At 40.7% G+C, this 13479-nt stretch overlaps 2 protein-coding genes and 1 long non-coding RNA gene across 8 annotated transcripts in view; 2 read left to right on the plus strand and 1 right to left on the minus strand.

Moving 5' to 3' along the window:
• The window catches only part of p3h3 (prolyl 3-hydroxylase 3), an 8728-nt gene extending 6083 nt beyond the window's left edge, over positions 1–2645 (plus strand). For all 4 annotated transcript variants that reach the window (XM_046044540.1, XM_046044539.1, XM_046044541.1 and 1 more), the window contains 5 exons: positions 114–264; positions 433–550; positions 775–850; positions 974–1114; positions 2119–2645. In XM_046044540.1, coding sequence (XP_045900496.1) covers positions 114–264; positions 433–550; positions 775–850; positions 974–1114; positions 2119–2283 — 651 coding nt within the window. In that variant the 3' untranslated portion in view covers positions 2284–2645. The remainder of the gene's footprint in view (positions 1–113; positions 265–432; positions 551–774; positions 851–973; positions 1115–2118) is intronic.
• Positions 2646–3949: 1304 nt separating this feature from the next.
• Positions 3950–11463, minus strand: LOC123968485. Of its 2 annotated transcripts, XR_006824472.1 has the most exons (4): positions 11279–11463; positions 11020–11131; positions 10160–10288; positions 3950–4335 (listed from the first exon to the last, which is right to left on the minus strand). It is a non-coding gene; the product is annotated as an uncharacterized LOC123968485 (long non-coding RNA). The 2 variants fall into 2 exon arrangements; XR_006824473.1 differs by lacking the exon at positions 11020–11131.
• gnb3a (guanine nucleotide binding protein (G protein), beta polypeptide 3a) lies at positions 4524–11608 on the plus strand. 2 transcript variants are annotated; one of them, XM_046045294.1, is made up of 10 exons: positions 4524–4605; positions 5824–6000; positions 8696–8816; positions 8998–9143; positions 9443–9506; positions 10181–10343; positions 10459–10525; positions 10628–10829; positions 10927–11143; positions 11316–11608. In XM_046045294.1, exons 3-10 carry the CDS (start codon positions 8760–8762, stop codon positions 11420–11422), a joined length of 1023 nt encoding a protein of 340 aa, XP_045901250.1. In that variant the 5' UTR covers positions 4524–4605; positions 5824–6000; positions 8696–8759; the 3' UTR covers positions 11423–11608. The 2 variants fall into 2 exon arrangements, with proteins under 2 accessions (XP_045901250.1, XP_045901249.1); XM_046045293.1 differs by lacking the exon at positions 4524–4605 and having other exon boundaries at positions 5606–6000.
• The last annotated feature ends 1871 nt before the right edge of the window (positions 11609–13479 follow it).

The raw sequence follows: 13479 nt of genomic DNA on the forward strand, positions 1-13479 counted from the left end.
CATGCTTTTGAGTCAACCTTAATAAACTACTTTCATAATGTATCTATCTTGGTGAGCTCATGCTTAAACACAATTTATGGAGTTTTTTAACATGATCTTTACTTCTTTCACAGTTGGCTCAGGATGGCCTGGTGAACCAATCAGATGCCAGGTTGTTACATGAGCTGGGCGAGAGGGTGAGAGTCCTGCTGCACTCCTACTTCAGGAGCCCCTCAGGACTCTTCGTCTCTTTCACACACCTGGTCTGCCGCAATGCTATTGCAGGTAAGGCCAACATTATCCATATCTCTCATGAGGGAGATGATTATTGCTGAAAGAAATGGAAAAGGGCTGGCCATGTGGAACTACAACTACAGGGTTTTATACTTTTATACTATAAACTTAAATGTTTTCTTTAGTTAAGAAAATTTTCTTTATTGTCTATGCCCTTAGGTGACCAGGAGGGAAGGCTGGATCTGTCTCACCCTGTCCATGTTGACAACTGTCTCCTTGAGCCGGAGACCAAGCAGTGCTGGAGGGAACCGCCAGCATTCATACACAGAGACCTCAGGTACACAAAAATAATCTTAATCAGTAAAGGAAAGAGCAGGGAAAACATTGCAGCCAAAAAGAGAAATTGTATTAGTAATGTGATGTTAGTAAAGTGAAATATTTTAAGATCAAGTCTGTTTTTTTGTTTGCTTCATCAGAAGAAGTATTGAGAATTGTATTTAATTTAACTGGCACAGACCATAATGGTTGTTTTTATGGCTGAATGATCTATTTCTCTCACAGTGCCATTCTCTACCTGAATGACAACTTTGATGGTGGAGAGCTGTTCTTCACTAACAGGGATGCCAAGACAGTAACAGTAGGTCACTTTTTAACCATAATCCCAGGTTCTATGTGAAGTTATTTTATTTAGTGATTTGTAAACATGCTTCAGAATAAGTGATGGTCCGGTGACCTTTCCTGTCCTCATCCATGTCTCCAGGCTCGAGTAAAACCCAGCTGTGGGCGACTGGTGGGGTTCTCCTCGGGTCCAGTAAATCCACATGGTGTTACTGCAGTGACCAGTGGTCGGCGGTGTGCGCTGGCCCTCTGGTTCACAAAGGAGAAGCTCTACAGGGACATGGTGAGCATTATGACGACATACAGCACTGACTTACTCCTTCGCTCAGACCAGCCTCCTGGCCGGTCATGTGGTTGTTTGATGTCGTGACACCGGTGTTGGATAACAAAACCAGCTGGAGTACAATGCAAATGTGGTGGCTGCTTTCATGTTTTGGCATACACAATGACTGGCCCGGATCATACTATGTCTGTTTCCTTTAGGTTTATTATATATCTGCATGGAAAAAGAAGAATCATTCAGTACCCATATAAATTTGTGCACCAAAGATGTTTGGATTTTTTTGGTATATTTCAGTCAATTCAGTCATTTTGTAGGCATCATATTTCAGAGCAAAAACTGCTGTGTACCTGTTTGTAAAACTAACAGAAATACCAGGAGCTCCAAGAGTGGCAGTTATTATCAGTGGCATTAGTTAAGCTAAAAGTTGAATTCACAAGCAATAAAACACATCCTAGCTTAGTTCAGTAGAGTTTAGGTATGTATTGCTATGTAACTGAGTCAGTTTGCTGACTTTAGGTAGATAGGAAGGTTTATTGTTACAATATAACAAGTTATAGAGTGAAATTAAGTTTTGTAACTCTCTTCTGCTACATTACAATGACAATACATGACAATAAACAATAATAAAGAATCAATTTTGATAAATGGTACACAGAAATAAACTATCATCACTGGAGCAGTGCTGAGGATGAGTTTATTAGGCTTCTCTACTTGTGCTACTGTTACCTTACTTTTTTATCCTACAGTTTTCACTGTAGCCTACAGCTACATAGTCTCAGTTTAATAGAGGAGAACCACTTCTCCTTCCTTGCTAATATCACTTACCACAGAAGGAAAAAGAACAATTAAAATAATTGGTTTCAGAATATTCGTCCAGAAAGGATTTAAATAAAAATCATAATAGGAATAAATGTCATCCACTTCCAAACTAGCATTTCTTGTCAAAGTTGCCTCTGGAAATGAATATTTCATCTGTACTCTCTATACTTTTGTTCTCTCCCCAGGAGCGAGAGCAGGCAGAGGCCATGTGGGCTGCAGATGGACAGAGTGTGGTGAAAAAGGACGAGAAGAAGACGGAGGGCAGCACCGCCCGCAACGCCCGGAGCCAAGCACCGACGGAGAGGAGCAGAGGGAGAGGCAGGGTGACAGAGGGTAGAGATGAGCTGTGAGAGCCAGAACAAACCTGACAAACTCAAGCACCCAAATTGGAATACATTTTCAGCTGCGTCCACTTTAGTGGACCAGTCCGCCATCCCATAACAGGACCATTAGACCAGCCATGAACACATCATGATCTTTCATTTTTTACCCACACATTTCACTCTCATCTTGCTGCCTTTTTATGTAAAGTTGCTTGCATGTTTGTATATACTGTATTTATACTGTATATGATGAAGGTAAGTGAGGGAAACTGTCATTCCCTCCCTCTAATGTCAATCTGTACTTTTGTTTTAGCAACTTTAATGACCAATGTCACTCACTTTGAAAATGAAGAGATTAAAAGAAGAAAAATAAATGTGACAAATAGTGACTCTTTACTAATGTCGCCATATACCATATCTACACAAGTGAAGGACAATAAGAGCATTAGAAGCAAAGAGAGGACAAAAGGGGCCAGAAAAGTCAAAGCGAGGCTGTGTAATCTATTACGTGATTATCTCACACCCTCTGTATCTGGCGGCTGATTAAAAAAAACAAAAACCAGAGTTAATACTTTTCTCAGTCTGTTCCTTTCTGTTAAGAGTAGAAGCACGTGCTAAGATATGCAATTAGACAGCAGCACAGCAGTAGGACATTGAAAGTAGTTACATTAGCGCAGTACATCAGAAACTACAGTTTGAAGCAGTAAGAGAGAGAAGAGAGAGAGAGGTGCACGGGGGGAAAATTATAGAAAGAGAGATTACTGTTAATCCCTCATAAATGAGTGCATTTGTTTATGAAGCTTAAAAAATCTCCCATTTAGAATATGGAATAGTAATCCAGCGAGAGATCATTTAATCATTCACATCCAGCGGAGTGACACTCGACCACCCCCTTCCATCTTATCCTTCCCATTACAACCAGTGCCTCCTTTTAGCCCCCTCCTCCGCTTGCGTGTAGTGCATTAGGTACTGAGTCAAGTACTGTTTATGGCCCATATTAACACTCTCATTCCCCCGTGTGTTATAATCCCCTGCTGTGGAAGAATTGGGTCGGGAGGCCTATTTAATGGAGCCTTGGTTTTAACCTTTTCCCTCCCTCACACACTGAAACCATCCAGGAACATAAAAGTCTGCATTAGTCTTCCCTTAAGTAGGTGTTATGTTTTTTTTAATGCACCTAACATATCGTCACACTAAGCAACCTGGCTGTCTGCTTTTCTAATTACACGTAGAAAAGCATGACATTTACAGCGGTGTGACGTCATCTGTCCATATTTTATATGATTAGCAGAAATTATGTAAGACCTAACAGCGTAGTTATAAAACTGAAATCACAAGCTCCTGTTATCGTTATAGTGTGAGTGCTCTTTGTAACGAGTACTAGTAGTTGAAATGATCACTCACGCCTTATGTTGCACTTCTGCACATTAATTATCCTAATATTTGTGGCCCAAACAACTAATCGGCTGTCTGCTGATGATTTCTGGCCTTCCTGTAGGATGATTACTTTTAGGTGTAGTCACAACATGACATTCAATAGGAGGATCAACATTTGTGAATGTATCCTACATTCGTGTCACTATAGTTGTTTGTGACTGTCTGATATGTAATTTAATCCATTCACCCCTCCCCACCCCACCATTTACCCCATTTATTCAAAACAAGGTTAAAGGTTCAGTGACCCTTGCTGGGCTTTAAAGACTAAAAACAAAATCTACTCTCCTAATAATTTAATGGTACAAACAACATATGACTTTAGAAACAGTAGAAGAACTAAAGCAATCCTGGTTATAATCTAGGCTACAAATAATAATATAAAAGCTGTTATGATATAAATAGTAACCCAAAATAACATAACATACCTTGTAATAACATAACAGTCTCCGTGTGTGTGTCTTTATCCTGGCCTGCGTCTGTGCAAACAAATCCTTTGCCCCTCGTTTTGGTTTTCTCTCAGTTTATGCTCCATCTCGTGGCTCACAGTGCCACAACTCCATTTTTACGAAATATCCAGGGTCAGCTCAGCCAGCTCAGTCAACCTGCTTGTGTCGTCATCATGCTTGAGTGAGCACTACAGAACTGAAACATAAAATAAACCCAGATAGGCAACACACACACACACAACACAAGCCTTTTGTAGTGCATGTGTGTAGGCAAGCGTGCAAACACACAAACAGAGGTTCACACTGCGTAGTCACAATGATGCTGTTTAATCATCCAAATCTTTTTTTCCTTAAGGGTTTGCACAAAAAGTAATGTGATGCTTGAGCCTTATAGGAACCCCACCAACACCACCATCTACAGGGAGGTCAGAGGTCACAATCACCTACAGCAGCATCTTGGGCACTAGTAAGAATTCAGACCCTACATCTCCCCACAATGTGTTTTACTTGGTTTTCTATTTAGCATATGTGTCATGTGTGTCCACTTGAAAAGAAGAATTAACTCCAGCATACTAAAGAGTTACAGATATCAGCAATATGCAAAATCATATGTGTTACTTTCTAAACTGTGTACTTTTACATACCACTAGATGGTCAAATTTATTGATATAATTAACATATTTATAGCTTGTTTCATCATGTCAATAAGTAAACATAGCCGTTGACTCACTCTCCTGACTGTCGAAGGACCAATGTGAATGAGTAGGAGGAGAAGTGGACGAGCACATCCTTTAATAAATCAGCTGGGATTCCACAAAAGGCAAAAGTCAAACTTACTAATGAAAAAGGGGTTTCAGTATCTTATTCAGGCCACTGTGGAAACTGATTCAAGGAGCTTTATGCCAGGCCTTGTGGATGAAATGTGGCATACTCAGAGAGCCACCCTTCGGCCTGAAAGTGCTATCTCATGATAGGTAGTGCAAGCTGTGCTGTTTCATAACTAATACAGGTGATTTACTGTTAGATAATATGCAACAGCAGTAAGGTGCGCACTCTCTAACGGCCAAGGGTGGAAATTAAAAGAGGAGTTTTGTTTTGTTCTAAGGTCCTGTACTATGGGTATTTGAGCCAAGCAGGGAGACACTTGACATTTGGTCTCAAATAACAAAGAAAAAGAGAATGAATGCTATTTTGACAAAGAGGACAGAGCAGCACATCCTTCACAGTCAGTATATGTCCATGCCTGTTGGTAGTGTTTGCATAGTAAGAATGAACCAGAAAGACCTCTCTCCTGGATCTGCACCCTGTCTGAAACTGTCTAATATTAGCTACACCTCGGGTTTACAAAACACAAACCCTCCTGCCAGTCATAGATCATTGAAAGACTACCTAAGCACCATAAAAAGCCATGTTCCCAGGTCCTCTATTTATCTTCTTTCCCCTCCCCTCCATGATTTCCATCTCTTAGTTTTTGATTCGGATTCACCCCAGCTCATGTCTTGTGACCCCATAACCATGCTCTGCACCTTGTTTGGTTCCCCCCACCGTCTCATCTCCCTATCTGTCTCTTTTACCCCCACCGCACACCACTCCCCTCCTCCACCTCTCTTTCTGTCCATCCCAGGGTTTATCCCCTCATCACTGATCTCTCTTCATCCCTCCAATCCTCATCTGTTCCTCATAGGAGCAGTGGAGAGAGTGAGTGACGGAGGAATATCCCACTGTGTGTGATACCAAAAGTGAATGAGAGGCAGAAAGTGTGGTAACAACCGGGCTGAACTTATGACAAGGACCAGAGGGGGACCGCTGGAGGAAAACTGATTCAAGAACTACCAACACCTTGAGAAGAGTCTCCTAATTGGTGAGTAGATGGTCGTATGTTGTTGTTTACATATTTTGTTCTTGGTAGTTGTGAAGTTGTGTCATGCTCCTCAGATGATGAATCAGATTCAAGGGGTCAGATAAAAATTGAGTTCATCAACATCTAATAATAATTTGGCAAAATCCTGAAGCTTGAAAGGATATTTGACTGTCATGATGATATACCCCAAAAAGTTAATTCCTGAGTGCCGCATGCTTACAATATCATCTACTTAATACTTGATGAAGTGTTTAGGATGTATGTTAATAAAATATCTAGATATCAAAGATGGAGATGCTTTTCACAATGTCGTCACATATTAAATGCACTTACATGTGTTTTATCTTGTGTTTATGGCACACACAACAGAGGGATTTACATGGGATCAGTATACAATGTGTGGATTGATAATCTGATCTGATTGTTGTCTGACTGTCAGATATAATCTGCATGATAAAACTATGTTAAGTTGGTAATGTGGATATATCATCCATGGTGTAAAATCTTGGTAAAATTTTATTTTTAAATACTGACTGTCTAGACTTTTAGGAAGAAAGAAAAGAGCTTCTTAGTTTATGCTGGACTTGGGCCATATGGAAAAAATCCTCTATTAGGGTGTAAGCAATTTTATATTGATATATGTTGTGATATAGTCAAGTTTCATCATCGTCATAGATTTTGTCTACAACCTCCTTGTACACCCAGATATACCAAACAGTTAGCTACTGCAGTATAAAACTTTATTGTAAAAATTTATTTGGTTTAACAGTATATATCTTCATATCGCCCAACTCTTGTACAAATGCAGTATGTTAGTTTACTGTTAACTGACTATGTGGCTAGATGGAGCTACAACACAAAAGGAATTACTCTACACTTATGTTAATCAAATAAACAAGAGCCATATTCTAAGAATGCAAGACTATTAGTTGTAACTGGTCAGGAACTAAAGATGCACACTGCAGAGCACAACAGTCGCTGGTCAGAGTCAAGTTCAAAGGCCCAGTCCCGGCGAAAACACTCCCATTCTCACAACTCTCTCTGCTTCCCATTCCACCGCCTCCATTTGAGCCCCCCCATCCCTTTCTCCATCTCTTATCCAGATGCAAAGAGCAGTCAGTAATCGGATGAGAGCAGATTTGATTCAAAAGGCTTCCCTTAAAATCTCAGCCAGTAGGATTTAAACTCACTCTCCTGCCTCGCCTCTTACCCTCCACCCCTCCCCGCCCTCCCTCCCTCCATCTCTGACTGTGTTAATGCACTTCACCACCCAGCAACCCCTAGCAGTCATTTAATCACATGGAACAATGGCAGGGTCCCGGGAACAGAATGGCAAAAGGGCAATAGCACGACTAGAACACTCAAGCATTCATTACAACACTCATTATCAAAGCAATTTCCCATCTGGAACAAAGGTCTAAAATCCCCTGTTACCAACTTCAGGGACAATGTAGTCATCAGCTGTTTAAGGCAGAACACTCATACTGTAGCTGCTGAGGTGTTTGGAGCATTGTACGGCTATAAAGGCCATAAATCAGCACTCTAATTTCATTTTAACACATTTTAAGCCATCTTCCAGTCATTTTAAGCATTGCAGATGGATAAAGGATAGAGCCCAGTGGCAGACAATTAAAGCAAATCTCTTTCTTTTACATAGTCACTCCCTCCTTCACGTCCTTCCTGTCCTTTTTCACTTCAAACAAATTAGAGGCAAATCCACACTTGATCATGTGTTTTGATAGGGACACTCATTCAAATAGTGAAAGAGAGAGGGAGAGAGATTGCTGCAGGGACGCATATGATAAGATCAACAAAAGTATTCCCACCTATCAGTTTTCAAGGTAAGATAAAGGAAATAGCAGCATGACAATTGTTTATTTTCAGGAAAGAAAATTCATCTGTAATATCTGCACAAATAGAGTAGGAGGAGGAGGGTGTTGCTGTTGAGGTTGGTTATATTGCGCTGCTTTACTACGAAGTTAGGGTTGTGTTTCGTGTCTCTTTGAACTATTCTGTTTCTGTAAATTCAGCTCGAGATCGTGACTCTGCCTTTTCACTTGTGCCTTGATTACATTTGTCACGCTGCATGAGTTTGTCCATTAGGCGATTGGTTCACTGCTAAACATTGCTCATTTAATCACGACATTACCAAATTCAATAGCCATCAACATTAGGCGAGAGCTCACTGGAGTGTTAAATGGCGCAAGACTGTTGTGAATTTGTTGAGGAGTGAGAGGTGATACACTGATGACATTATTACAGGACATACTGGTTTGTGTGTACATTCAGGGTGAGGATGTGTGCTCCCAACAAGTGTCACATCTTTTGAAGAACAAATAATGTCGCTGTTAATGTCATGTTTGAATATTCATACAGCCTGTGTGTGTTTGTGTGTGTACACGCGTACATGAATGCATGTGTAGGTGTGTTCTGTGGGTTTCTGTGTGCACTCCTGCGAGTTCATGAAAGTTTGCAAAGTAGATGAGGGCCAGTTTGACTTGCAAAATAGCACTTACTTGGAGACTGGAGCTAGGGAGAACTCAAACCGCTCAGGTAGGTACAGGTAAAATTGCATGATGAAGTATTTGTACAGGGAGTGCTGTTACTGGAAAATAAATGTACGAGTCACAGCTGTTTTCTTGCCAACTAAATTCTGTTGTTGTCTCCCCACCTCTCTTTTTCTTCTCCATTTCAGGATTATCAGCTTTCCTGCCATCTCCTCCTGTCTCCATTGGTGACAGTGCCTAACAACCAACACCATGGGTGAAATGGAGCAATTGCGAAAGGAGGCGGACAGTCTTAAAGACCAGATCACTGTCAGTAGGCCCATCCACAATACTTATCACTGACATTATGCTGCTTTGCTATTCACTGTGACACCTGAAGAAATTATCTTAGATGTTTTTATCCTCTCCAAATGTCTATAACTATTCAAAACTACATCTTAGATCAACACTGGCAGTAACCTGACTACCCGTGTTTGTGTCTGTTCTCCAGGCAGCTCGTAAGGCGGTGCAGGACACCACACTGCAAGAAGCAGCAGCAGGGGTCACCGTGGTGGGCCGTGTCCAGTTGAAGACCAGGAAAACACTAAGGGGTCACCTTGCCAAGATCTACGCTATGCACTGGGGCGCTGACTCCACGTAAATACACAGCATATTGTACACAAATTGAAAGCTCACCTGCTGTTTTATTTCACAGCCAAGATCTGATAGGCTTCTATTAAATTTAGCACAACATTAGAGTGAAGAGAGCCAATTAATGCATGAGGGAATTCTCATTGGTAAATTAGATTTGTGAAGTACACTTAATTTTTAAATGGATGAATTAATAGGAACATGGCTTACGCCTGATGTTGTTACTTTTTCTGCTGACACTTAAGCTTACATGTCTCCTTCTTTCACTCTGTCATTCTTTTAATCACTGTCACTGTTACCACCAGGCTGTGTGTCAGTGCCTCACAAGATGGAAAACTCATAGTGTGGGACAGCATTACAACCAACAAGGTAGGAGGAAGGAGAAAACGAGAGGTGTATTGTAAATACAGTAATGGTAGATAGTAGCAAAAGTACACCATGTGAAGCCAGGATGTGAAAAATACACATTTACATACATACGTCACCTAACTACTTAAAGCCCCTGAAAACTTTGCTTCAAATCTTTAAAAAATCTAAAACATGAAATATTATAAAATAGAAATCGCTAAAAAATTTTAATAAGACATCTTTAGGAATTATTTATTAAGAATTGCCACTCACTGGTCAATCTGATTCTTCAGGATTGTGTGGGTGTGGTTTGATCATATATGATTGACAGCAACCAAACACCCTATCACCAGCTCTGGGGACTGCACTTGGTAATAAAATAGTAGGATTAACTGTCTCTACTTCCCTCTCTATAGTTAAAATGGAAATAAATATTGTCTTTGGTCTGTCTCCTTCTAGCATACTATGGGACTATTTTCTGAGTCCCACCCACACAGACAGAAAATAGAAAATTGCAAATCTCTAATGTTATATAACCACAATGTACTTTAGGCATAGTGTGTTCATGTAGGACCCCATCGTTTATGCTAAAAAGCTGATTAAGAAAACACGTTTTCAGGGCCTTTAAGTGTTTGTGGCTTTAGATTGAGTGATTAAAGTTAAAGGTGTTTCACCTGTCTTTTGTGTGTCCCCAGGTGAATGCCATCCCTCTCAAGTCGTCGTGGGTGATGACTTGTGCCTATGCACCTTCAGGGAACCTAGTGGCTTGTGGCGGTCTGGACAACATGTGCTCCATCTACAACCTCAAGGGCAAGGATGGCAACGTCAAGGTCATGCGTGAGCTGGCGGCACACACAGGTAGGACGACACAGCTTGGAAATCAAATCTGATGAAGCCACTGATGCTGTTATGCTGGACTTGACTGAGTCCTGTGTCTTGAGGTTCCTCATATGGTATTTCTTCGGTTGACTAGGTTACCTGTCCTGCTGTCGTTTCCTCAGTGACAGTGAGATCATCACCAGCTCTGGAGACTGCACTTGGTAATAATATAGTAGGATTAACTTAACTAAAAAGTATGTTTCTACTTCCCTCTCTATAGTTAAAATGGAAATAAACATTGTCTTTGGTCTGTCTCCTTCTAGTGTACTATGGGACATTGAGACAGGGACCCAGAAGACCGTGTTTGCTGGACACCAGGGAGACTGCATGTCCCTGGCTGTGTCCCCAGACTTTAAATTTTTCATCTCAGGGGCGTGTGACTTCACAGCTAAGTTGTGGGACATCAGGGAGGCCACCTGCAGACAAACATTTGGAGGCCACGAGAGTGACATCAACGCGATTGGGGTAAGAATGAGGAGAATTTCTAACTCACATCTGCATCAGAGCGCTAACTTTTTGGCTCAAATGAGATCCAGTTTCTAATCACTTCTCTTTCTCCCAGTTCTTCCCCAATGGTAACGCAGTGATAACAGGGTCTGATGATGCCACATGCAAGCTGTATGACCTGCGAGCCGACCAGGAGCTTATCACTTACCAGGACTCCAGCATCATGTGCGGGGTGACCTCCCTGGCCCCATCCCTGTCTGGCCGCCTGTTACTGGCTGGCTATGACGACTTCAACGTCAACATCTGGGACACACTTAAAGCTGAGAGAGTGGGTGAGTACGGGTGTAAAATAGAGATGATAAAGTGAATTTAGCAAGTGATTTTAAAGCATTTAACACTTCCACTGTGCCTCCTGATATGTGTTCTGGTGTTCTGCATCTGAGTAACTTCAGGGGTACTTTGCTCACCTTGCGTCATGTTTTTTTCTTCTGTGCCGTGGTCCAGGAGTGCTGGCTGGTCACGACAACAGAGTGAGCTGTATCGGAGTGTCCTCAGATGGCATGGCATGTTGCACAGGATCCTGGGACAGCTTCCTCAAGATATGGAACTGAGGCTGTTCCTCACCAGCGAGCAGAAAAAGAGCAGTTAACATCTGCCTGGGAGAAAGTGAAGATAAGAAATTGGAGTTTGAAGGAGGGATGAGGGAAGAGGAAGCGCATAGGGTGAGAAGAGGGTATTTTAATTGTGCCAAGTTCTATCTAATGTCGGAGAGGGGTTGTAATGTGAAGATTTTCTCCTCTCTCTGTCACATCACGCTCTCACCTTTCTTCTCACTTTATGGGGGAATTTGGGGTGGGACAAGGGGTGGGGGTCTCAGAAAAGATCATTCCTCTTATAATAGCTTATTATATTGCGGTTAAAATCGATGACATGCACATTTATCGCAGACATTCAGAGATCACCCAATGAAAGCAGTTGCCAAATGGTAGCACACTGGATGGGATAGAATTGAGTATGTGTCAAGTTACAGCCTGTGTAGGTTCACACTAGCTATACCAATATACTGTGTTTTATATCAAAGCATAAGTTATGTCATATGCAAATATGAGCATTTGCAATTTTTGTCTCAGACTGTCATTTGTTCTTAGTTTTGGTAGATTCCCTAGATGCTTACTTTGACTTTCTTTTCATTTTCTAATTTTAATTAAAATGGAGTTATAGTTTGCATATGTTTTTATTAGTGTTTGAGTTGTTTTGTATGTGATTGATGGACAATATTTACCAGAACTCATCATTTGGCCTAACCCCTGGGTAGATAGACCTGAAAAGTGCTTTGGTTAAAATGTTTAACTGACAAATGGGATAATAAAATGTTTTTCATGGTTCACTAAGCACTTACAAAATAAAATGACCCATTTGTCTCAGGACAGGACTTTGTGTGAGTGTTATATGGATGGTAATGTCTGTTGTGTGCACATGAGCAATACATTTGAATCTGTATATGACCGCTTACCTTTTCCTCAGCATGGTACAAGATAAACTTGAAGGACAGTTTATGTACATACAGAAAAAAAATAATTCTAAGTTCTGACTAGAATTTGGACTGCCTCTTTTCCACTGGATACACACTGTGCAAAGTAAAGCAATACTACCTTTCTTAAAGACTGTCTAATAAATTATTCTACATTACCCAAGTCTTTAGTGTTTATTTCTGACATGCTGACTTTAGTTTTATATTTAAGTCCCAATGGATATGGAGTAATGCATAAAATATGACATTTCTGAAGCACTACTTTTAGAAGATGCAAGTGAAACGGTTTACACCAAATACTACAATGAAAAAAAACTTTACTACTTTCAGTCCATGAAGAAATGTAGATGTTTGGATAAAAGCATATTGTCTTTGTGTGGAACTTAATTGAACTGGTAACTGCCACCAGTAGTGTTGCCAAATTTGTCACTATGAAATAAGGGACAAAAGGTGGCCTGCTGAAGCAGTGTGGGTATGGTTTTGTGTGAATATACAGTGTATTGTTTTAAGCAATTTTTCATAATGACGGCTAATCTCTTAATTAAATATACAGTAAGTTTAGTAATTTATTTACAGCAGGTAACTTTAACAGTAATTTAATTAAACCTCTACCTGTTACCTTTACTATTTGTCCAATACAAAATACTTGACTTGCACTGTAGGTTACAAAAGGTTATCCCCTTCATGTAGTTATGACAAACTAAAAAGAACATAGCTACTTGCGATGTGTTTTATGCAGTTTTTATTTCCAGTTCATGCTTTTTCAGGCAGTTCATCAGAACTTGAATACCATTTGCAGTTTCATCAACATCTTCATAAGTCAAGTAACGTGCACCGCACTCCAGACGCAGAAAAAAAAAAGATCTCACGCACAGTAGAAACATTTTTCCGGTTCCCTTGTTTGAGGGGTGGGTGGTAAGAGTAAAACAGGCTCACCTTCAGTCGGGGATAGATAATTCAGGATATCCCGCACAGTCTTTGGTCCTAAAACATTCATCGTCATATCAGCTTTCGTTCTTACCAAATGAATCTTCACAACACTGGAGTCATGAAAACACGCACTATTTAGCATAACAAGACAGTCGGTGCAGTTTTAGCCGAGTCCATGTTTGACAGTGAGACACGTACGAGGCTTCA

Source organism: Micropterus dolomieu, linkage group LG03 (genome assembly GCF_021292245.1).
Source record: "Micropterus dolomieu isolate WLL.071019.BEF.003 ecotype Adirondacks linkage group LG03, ASM2129224v1, whole genome shotgun sequence".
Classification (NCBI taxonomy): Eukaryota; Metazoa; Chordata; class Actinopteri; order Centrarchiformes; family Centrarchidae; genus Micropterus; species Micropterus dolomieu.

Bases quoted from the DNA above. Each gene is read 5' to 3' on its own strand.
- gnb3a (XM_046045294.1), top strand. From the start codon at position 8,760: ATGGGTGAAATGGAGCAATTGCGAAAGGAGGCGGACAGTCTTAAAGAC. The intron at 8,817-8,997 runs GTCAGTAGGCCC...TCTGTTCTCCAG, and splicing joins GTCTTAAAGACCAGATCACT to GCAGCTCGTAAGGCGGTGCA. The intron at 11,144-11,315 runs GTGAGTACGGGT...GCCGTGGTCCAG, and splicing joins ACTTAAAGCTGAGAGAGTGG to GAGTGCTGGCTGGTCACGAC.